The following is a 9,139-nucleotide window of genomic DNA, read 5'->3' as shown; positions in this document are numbered from 1 at the left end:
ATGACACGAATGGGGCAGGGATCCGAAGTCTTCTGAGAGAGTTGATCCATTGCTCTTCAACAGAAACATACCTCTTTACACCTGTGCCTTGCTATAATGCATTTATGAAATCACTAAAATGCATAAATGTGTTAATCCCTAATCCTGGTTATTCTTACGGCTTTACAGATAAATAGTAGTATCTTTGACCTCTGCTCAGGACATGCCGTTAATCATCACGGTCATGGCCCAGTTTTTCAAAACTTTTTATCTGGATCAGAATTATCCGTATTTGTAATCGTCTTTTTTGCTATTCAGGATCAGATCGATCTAGCTGTTTTTTCCCCCAGAAAATAATCAGATAGGATCTGATCTAGATACCACAATATCAAGATCACAGAATCTGGATTTTCAGTGCTTTGAACAGGCCTACACTTTGCCATCTACTGGACAGGTAGGCTACTTTGTCTACACTTTCATAGGAAAACAGAAATGACTAAACTACATGAATAAATGTATGGTTAGTGCTATCCGAGGTCCTTGGGACATCCCTGCCCTAAACCCTTAGCCTAGCCATAACCTTAACCTTTACTTAAGAATGTAAAATGTCAACTTCAATAGGGTACGGATGTCCCAATGATAAAATAAATATAGAACGCAGATACTTGCATTTACTAGACACTTCTCAAAATAACTGACCACATAGCCTACCTATACCGCAGTTCATTTAACATAATTAACCTTTGGTTTTCAGATGTAAGAACTTCTTAAAACTCCTCACCTTAGTTACATTAATATTTATTGGTTTTAGGGCATTTCACCTTTCTAAATCCACCCTTCCAGTGGGATCAAAATAATCAACATTTTCGCATCAACATTTTCCTAATCAATTTATTTGAGTTTTGAAAAACGCAACAACAACATATTGTTTAAAGGTCAGAATGGGTTACCAAATCCTTATAATAATATTTTTTTAAAAGTTTTAAAACCCCAATTCTAACATTTAATCCCATCTGATTACCGAAATCCGATCAGATAATTTAACAAAAAAACAAAAAAACACATGAGAGACTGGGGGTAAATTACTTACCCCTTTCCTCAATGAGCAACCGCTATATACGCACAACCGTGCTGGTAGAAGTATTCACGTTACACATTAAAATTATCCACACATTAAAATTATCCAAATAATTGTTGTAGATGTTGTTTCGACTGTGAAATAATAGTTATACACTTTTATTAAAAGCGTGTGTGTGAACGCGTGTGCGTGTTTTTGGTCTGATCACGTGAGATGCTTTTGTGCTGCATTGCATGCTGGGAAGCAAACTTTTTGAAAATGGCGACATCTTTAGGAGCTAATATTTACAACAGACAAAATTGGGAAGACGCGGTATGTTTGAAATGACATTTTCAGTTAATCAGAATTATTTGAAAGGAACATGTCATTGTAATTCCGTGACATTGACTGTGTCAATAAGCGGTGGTAGCATTGTACTAGGCAAGTGTTGTCATTTGAGCTCGCTTAGCTAGCTAATGTTAGCTAATAGGTAACTGGCATGGAATCGCCCAATAATAACAGTGCAAATCAGATATGGTTTCTAGCTAGTTTACCAAGTCGTTGCGCTTGCAAAATAAAACATTCACAGCTACGTAGCTAGCTAAACATGTGAACATAAGTTGGTTCCAGCTAACCTTAATACGTTTGCTAGCTGACATTAATTGTTTTGTTTGTTGCTGTAATGTACTAATCTTCCCTTGCACAGGATTTTCCTATTCTCTGCCAGACATGTCTTGGAGAGAATCCTTATATTCGAATGGTAAGTTTAATCAATTGTCTTTTGGTTATTGCTCTGTAGGAGTTAACTGTTAACAATGTTATGCTAAATTTCATATGAAACCATCTCTCTATGGCTGAAACCTGTTATTTTTTTTTACATGTTCTTCTAGTTATGGTTGTTTTTTTTTAAACTCGCCCTGTATCACACTTTATGTTTGATAGACCAAGGAGAAATATGGCAAGGAGTGCAAGGTAAGAAATTAAGTTAATTAATTCTTAGTTGAATAATCAGTCACTGTTTACTCATATAGCAGAGTTCTCTAACTTAGGTTCTGAGGAGATACTGGGTGTGCAATATATGACTAGCTGATGTATTCGTATGAGCTACTGCCAGGCTGGAAAGAGAGCCTGCACATAAATCAGCTCTCCAACACTGGAGTTAAAGAACCATACTAAAGTACAGAGTATGAAACTGTGCAATCTAAACAGACTGACACACTGCTACCGCTGTGTCCTGCTTAGATATGTGCCAGGCCCTTCACAGTGTTCCGATGGTGTCCTGGAACCCGCATGCGATTCAAAAAGACAGAGGTGTGCCAGACTTGCAGTAAGATGAAGAATGTCTGTCAGACGTGCCTGCTGGATCTAGAGTATGGTGAGTCAACAAAGACAGTTTTTGGAACACTCATCCTCTGGCCAGGTTATGCCTGTTACCATCCAGAGAATGAACATACACATAGTTGTACGGCTATAAAAGAGATATTGCACTTCAGACATGTTCAGGGTGGCTGTTGTCTAAATTGGCATTACTCCTTCATCTAGGCTTGCCAATACAGGTCCGAGACACTGGGCTGTCAATCAAGGACGACGTGCCAAAATCCGATGTGAACAAGGAATACTACACTCAGAACATGGAAAGAGAGGTGATGTATTTTCCCTTATTTAAGATAAAAGGTCAGTCCTAACATTAAGATCTGAGTCCCGTGAGTAAACTTCTAATTGTGTCGTTAATGTTAATGTTGTCAGACAGATCTACGTTTACATTCTGTCATATAACTTGGCTTGCTTCGTAAATACCCTTACAGCATGTTCATGCCAAGAAGGTTCAGATAGCACCCTTTGACCCTTCTCATTTTCCATTGGAAAGATTCCAGACAATGTTTACTCACTGATTTGAGTTCCACCCAAAAATATTTGCTCTTTGGACCTCTGGTCTGAGTTGTGTACCTTCATGTCCAGGTCATTCATCATTATTTCATTCTTCATGAGGTTTCCTGTTAAATTGAACACCCTGGTTTTAATTAGAGGTCGACGAATAAATAGTTTCACCGATATTATCAGCCCGATACCGATAGGAAATATCATGCTTATCTGAGTACTTGTTGAATAGGTATCCACTTTAGCAGTGAGCACTGCCAATTATTCATTCATGGGTTTGAATTGTAAGTCAAGGGCAGAGGTGATCTCCTCACAAGCAATCTCTTTTATAGTAGCGGACAGCTCTTTCTGTTGTCTGGTGCTTCCCACAGTTTAATTGTGGACGGACAGATTCTAGCTGTTGGAGCGAAATAGACCTGCTAGTTATTTCTTGTCACACATAAATGTCCCACACCTTAATATTTTTTTTAGTATTGCCAAGTTTTAAGAAATTAATTAATGAATTCATAGTAATTTGCAAAAGAAAGCCATGAAAATGCCATGCGTTTCCATGGATCCCACCGGAAACTGATATGAACACTTTTGACCATTCATGATGTGTCATTACTGTCACAATGTAATAATTCAACATTTGAAACCTATGACTTCTACAATTGCTCTTTTGGTTGACAATTTATGAGAACTTGCTGGGTAAAAATCTTGCCTTTTCATTTCCTCTGCAGATGTTGTCTAAGTTGTCTCCCCAAAAATCAGAATTGGTATCAGACCCAAAATACCAATATCTGTGGGGCTTAATGGAACCAAAATGCACCCTCTTGACAGTAGCTCTTTCCTGACCGCAGATAGGGAACTCTGATGGTACACGGCCAGTGGGTCTCCTGGGTAAGGCCCCCAGCTCTAGTGACATGCTTCTGAAGCTAGCCCGCACCACGCCTTACTACAAGAGGAACAGACCACACATCTGCTCCTTCTGGGTGAAGGGAGAATGTAAGAGAGGAGAAGAGTGTCCCTACAGGTGAGCAACTGTCAACATCAAGAAAACAAAGGTGCAAAGAGAGACTTGACACACATGTTAAACATCAGGCAGTTGTTGACTTATGAGCCAATGGAAAAAGTAAACTTAAGGTCTGATTATCTACTTTGTCCAAGATAAGATTGTTTCCAAGGATGTTGACATATGTTTTGCTTTAACTTTCATTAACTGTGAATCACTGAACTCCAGGCATGAGAAGCCAACTGATCCTGACGATCCCCTGGCAGACCAGAACATTAAGGACCGTTACTATGGTATCAATGACCCTGTGGCTGACAAGCTACTGAAGAGGGCCTCCACCATGCCTAGACTGGATACGCCAGAGGACAAGTCCATCACTACGCTGTATGTGGGGGGGCTCGGAGACTCCATCACTGACTCAGAGCTCAGGTGAGTGTCTGCTCGGGAATTAATGTAGTACATTTTACTCCAAATGAAGCATATGAAATTTTGTCACGTGTGCTTTGCTGAATGTTTACAATGGTTGGGTGCGGCAGTCATGCTGTAACCGCGTGCCTCCAAACAGAAACCATTTCTACCAGTTTGGGGAGATCCGGACCACCACCATCGTTCAGAGGCAGCAGTGTGCCTTCATCCAGTTTGCCACCCGTCAGGCTGCAGAGTTGGCTGCTGAGAAATCCTTCAACAAGCTCATTATCAAAGGTCGCAGACTCAACGTCAAGTGGGGCAGGTAAAGTCCCACCCTCTGATATGACAATCTCATACACTTACACCTGTGGTTTGTAATACTAGTGACAGATGGCTGTGCCAGCAGGTGCCCATTCGTCTGTTGACTGATTGCTCTGTTATCATAGATATTACAAGCTGTGCGTTTTCAACCCAGTATAAATGCCCACAGTGTGACATTAATTGATTGATATGTGTTCTGTCCCAGGTCCCAGGGAGCGCGGGGGAAGGAGGGAAGGGAGAGGGAAGGGGTGACTGAGATGGGGATGAAGTTGGAGCCGGTACCTGGACTTCCTGGAGGTGAGGGCAATTAATCACATTTATTTTATAAAGACTTTTTAACGTTAGTAGTTGTCACAGTGCTATACAGATACCAGGGGGGAAAAAGCCTAAAACCCCAAAAAGCTAGCAATGCAGATGTAGAAGCACGGGACACACAAGAGCTATACTTTTATCTTTTAGTAGACAAACTCTCACATTTTTACCATACTCTTCAATAATGTGGTTGTCAATACTGACCCTCTGTCCTGCAGCGCTACCTCCGCCACCTGTGGATGAAGACGCCCCTACCAACTATTTCAACCTGGGCCCTAACTCAGCCCCTCCTGTCATGAACATCAGTCTACCCCCACCCCCCGGCGTGGCTATGCCCCCTCCAGGTAAACAAGAGTCCCGTGAATTCTTCTCCCACCTTTTCCCATACTTTCCCCCCTGTAGAGGACCACATTTGAAATAAGTGTTTTGTTATCCTGAGTCCTAATGTACTCCCATCTATCTGTATAAGACTCTTTGTTTAACCTCGAAAGCAGATCAGCAGCACTTATAACTTGTGGTGCTTCCATCCCGACAGGCTTTGGCCCACCTATGTTCCACTCGATGGACCCCATGGCGATACCCCATCCCATTGGGATGAGGCCTCCTGGCCATGTCCACTACCCCTCCCAGGATCCACAGCGCATGGGTGCACACGCCAGTCGTCACGGAGGCTCCTAGGCCCTACTGGTTATAGTGATTGCTGTTTTTAATGACATTTTGATTTAGTCTTATACCAATTCCTTACCAAATGACCAATTCCACCCTATAAACAAACCAGGCACAGTGACTGTAGACATGTTTCACCGATGTGAGATCCGTGTTCAAAGCGTTAGAGAGAATGACCTCTGTTTGTGCACCCAGCAAGGTCTCGCTGGTTAGGAAAAGTGAGTTCTGAACAGTGTAATTTTTAATGGTTCCTTAAACCTTCCCCCATTTGAACCTATGTTCTAACTAAGGGTTGGAACCGGTTCAGGGAGCAGAACCGAAAATAAATTATTTGAGGAAAAGAACCCCAAACTTGAAACCGTGATCTATAGTGGTCCGGAACAGTCTACAAACATCGCAACGAAGCACTTATGCAAAGCCCTCTGTCACTCAAACTTATTCCAGCATCTGCCTTCCAGGTGGAAATCTTTGCCAGTGGGTGTGTGTGTTGGCTACTTGCCCCTCCCCTCTGAAGCATAGGTTACTGTAGTCTACTGACGACGTTACACGCATCATTCAGAAATTAGGGAGAGATGTTTATTTAAAGAATGAATTGACTTTTTCAATGATAGTTAAGGATACTATTGTTTTCACACCTCACATTGGATTTATTAACTACAAAAAGGTAAGATGTGTTTTTCATTCTTGTTCTGCTCTGCACACACAGCTTGTTAGCTAATGTTTGATATGGTCCAACATTAAACCAACTCGGAAGTTCAATGACATTCAAAGTTTCTCCATAGAAGCCATTCCTCCGTAGGTATAATTCTGCTGACCTAATTCAGATAATGCATGTCATAACAAGATGCCCAGGGCTTCAAGGCAAGCTTCCTCCATCCTCTCTCTCTCCTCACCCTCAAATTTTCTGTTGCATTTCACGCCATGCACACAGTGTGTGTGTTTGTCTTTCATTATGATTAAACCATGCTGTTACGGCAAAACACTATTTGCGCTTAACAACTTTCCTATACAGATTAAGTCGCTTACTCGCTCCACAGCAAGCTGCTCTATCCGCACTGATTGGTGAAGAAATTAAATGTTGAGCTAAATGTAAACAAAAATGTATATGTCAGAGGTTTAAAAAGGAATATGAAGGAAGCTATATGTTGGAACCGGTTCAGCACTTTATTTTGCTGGTCAGAACAGTGAAACGGGATGAAAAAAATAATGGTTCTGTTCAAAAATGAAACGATTGTAAAATGATTTATATTCCAACCCTTGGTTCTAACTCTGATTGCTTGTAGATTTGAAAGGAGGGAGGTTTATGTTTGCAAAATGTGCATATTGTACAAAACATTTCTTATACAAGAAAATGTCAAACTATTTCCCTCTGTACAAAATTATTCTGTATATCATGAATTTTGTGCAGAATTGTCAGATGTTAAAGATGGAGTCCTCATTAGGGCAAACAGTTCCTTTATTTATTTTGTTGCTGTTGATGAAATGGAGGTGAGCACTGTGGGAATTTATTTTATGCAGTACATATTCTGCTCTATTTTGTGTGCAACAGTGTCAAAGGGGGGTGGGGAAGTATTCATTGTTTGCTGTATTTTTTGTTGTTGTAATATCCCAAACGGACATGGCAATTTCATCAAGTATTACAGCTTTAACGGTCTTCAGAAATTCCAATTGTTGGCACTATTATCTGAAGATTGCTGAAGTTGTCCATGTCTGTAGAATTGTAAATGTCTATGTTTTAATAGAACTGTGAAGTGTATGGTTGTCACATTTTAGCGTCATGAATTATCCTTTCATTTGAAAAGTTATGTACATAGTTTACCAAGTTCTGTCCTTGATAATGAATTACCTGGTTTAAGGCATTCTTGATCTTATTAGTTGTGGCAGAAAAACACAGGGGAGCGAATAACATTTTCTCAAGAAACACAGTAACTATCCACTATTTGGACTCCCAGTTAATGTATGGAAGAGTACAAATATAAGTCCTCTGCAAATCATTTTGTCGTCTAAATTCTAAAGCGGTCATGGTGTCACCGGTATGAAGTCTTAATTTTATCGGCGTATTGGGTGGCCCAGCCCCTGGGGGGTGCAGTTGAAGTTGCGCCGGTTACACATGCTCTCCCAGGTCAGACTAGGCTCAGCACTGGCCTACAGAAGCTCAAACCCAGGCAGGGGGAACATCCACACACTACCTGCTGTCCCTCCAAATGGCATTGGTGCCCTTACAGAAATAAATGGGTCTCAGGATATGAATTACTAAGTATAACCATATATTAAATTTGCCCTCTTTTTTTCTCAAAAGCCCTCTAGTGAGTGGGTCATGGTAGCATGGTGTGAAGCCACTGCCCAAGCTGGAGCGTGTGTTTTTTTTCTCCAACACGTAGGCCTACAGCCAACGTTCAATGTTCCGTATGTCTTCTGTGTTCCATAGAATATGACCAACTGGCTCTAACAGTGCATGACTGAATTGCAGACACTAATCATGTAGCTAGCCTCTCACTGTTTGTAACAGTGTCTGAGACAGGCACATCATACTTTTTTTCCGATCATCAACGAGGATGATTACTTCAAGAATGTGTTTGATTACTACAATCAAGTCAAAAAACATTTCTATGCCCCAGTAGATATGGAATATATTAACTTTTTGTAATCAAATAGGATTGAATCCAAAGATGATCGAATTCTCTAATAAAGTGCAATGTGGCTTTCTTTTTAAGTAGCCCGTCATGATTCCTTCAGCGGACTGTGGTGGTTGACACACCTTCTTGTGTCTCCATGCGCAGTTCCTGGACCAGCTGTTTCCTCTGCTTGGCCATGTCACAGTGTTGTGCCTGTATCATTCCTGTCAGTAGCATTACACCCTGCGGTCAGAGAGTATGGCAGGTAGAAACAGTCGCAGTAAGCTTGTGTGCTTATGTTATAGTTTTGTTACTGCGTAACAATACAGCAAGTACAAATCCAGAGATATTACGAGTAAATTGGTCACAGCGAAACCAGGAGGTCACTCTATATAGGACAGGAGTTGTTCAGTGATATCATGAGACGAACCAACAGAACACATACTCGTCTCAATGTCTTAGAATTCCAGAACGATATCCAGATATCCAACTCACTTTTTAATGTTGGTGTAAGAAACTTTTCCAAAGACGGTGCAGTTTTCCGATCCTTTATCTTATTGCTTTTTTCTAATAACATTGTATCTGTCGCATACACACTAAGCAGATGTTATTGAGGGTGTAGCGAAGTGCTTGTGTTCCTACCTCCAACAGTGCAGTAATATCTAACAATTCACAACATTACACACATCTAAAGTAAAAGATTGGAATTAAAAAATACATAAATATTAGGACGAGCAATGTCGGAGTGTGTGTGTATATACACACACATTGTGTGTGTATATTTATACACACACACTGTGTGTGTATAAATACACTATGTGTATTACACACACACGTGTGTGTGTGTGTAATGTGTGTGTATGTATAAATATACACACACACACACACACTGTGTGTATATTTATACAC

At 40.7% G+C, this 9,139-nt stretch overlaps 1 protein-coding gene across 1 annotated transcript; it reads left to right on the top strand.

The window, feature by feature from the left end:
• The first annotated feature begins 1,276 nt into the window (after positions 1 to 1,276).
• Positions 1,277 to 8,321, top strand: LOC115135449 (pre-mRNA-splicing factor RBM22). Its single transcript, XM_029670147.2, has 11 exons — positions 1,277 to 1,369; positions 1,743 to 1,796; positions 1,979 to 2,008; positions 2,279 to 2,411; positions 2,579 to 2,679; positions 3,757 to 3,929; positions 4,137 to 4,337; positions 4,474 to 4,638; positions 4,843 to 4,934; positions 5,168 to 5,293; positions 5,485 to 8,321. Exons 1-11 carry the CDS (start codon positions 1,316 to 1,318, stop codon positions 5,625 to 5,627), a joined length of 1,272 nt encoding a protein of 423 aa, XP_029526007.2. The 5' UTR covers positions 1,277 to 1,315; the 3' UTR covers positions 5,628 to 8,321.
• The last annotated feature ends 818 nt before the right edge of the window (positions 8,322 to 9,139 follow it).

Source organism: Oncorhynchus nerka, linkage group LG10 (assembly GCF_034236695.1).
Source record: "Oncorhynchus nerka isolate Pitt River linkage group LG10, Oner_Uvic_2.0, whole genome shotgun sequence".
In the NCBI taxonomy this organism is placed as follows: Eukaryota; Metazoa; Chordata; class Actinopteri; order Salmoniformes; family Salmonidae; genus Oncorhynchus; species Oncorhynchus nerka.
This window is presented reverse-complemented; position numbering and strand designations above follow the sequence as displayed.

Coding starts and splice junctions, on each gene's coding strand:
- LOC115135449 (XM_029670147.2), top strand. CDS start 1,316: ATGGCGACATCTTTAGGAGCTAATATTTACAACAGACAAAATTGGGAA. Junction 1,797..1,978: donor AGAATCCTTATATTCGAATG/GTAAGTTTAATC, acceptor TATGTTTGATAG/ACCAAGGAGAAATATGGCAA. Junction 2,680..3,756: donor CTCAGAACATGGAAAGAGAG/GTGATGTATTTT, acceptor TCCTGACCGCAG/ATAGGGAACTCTGATGGTAC.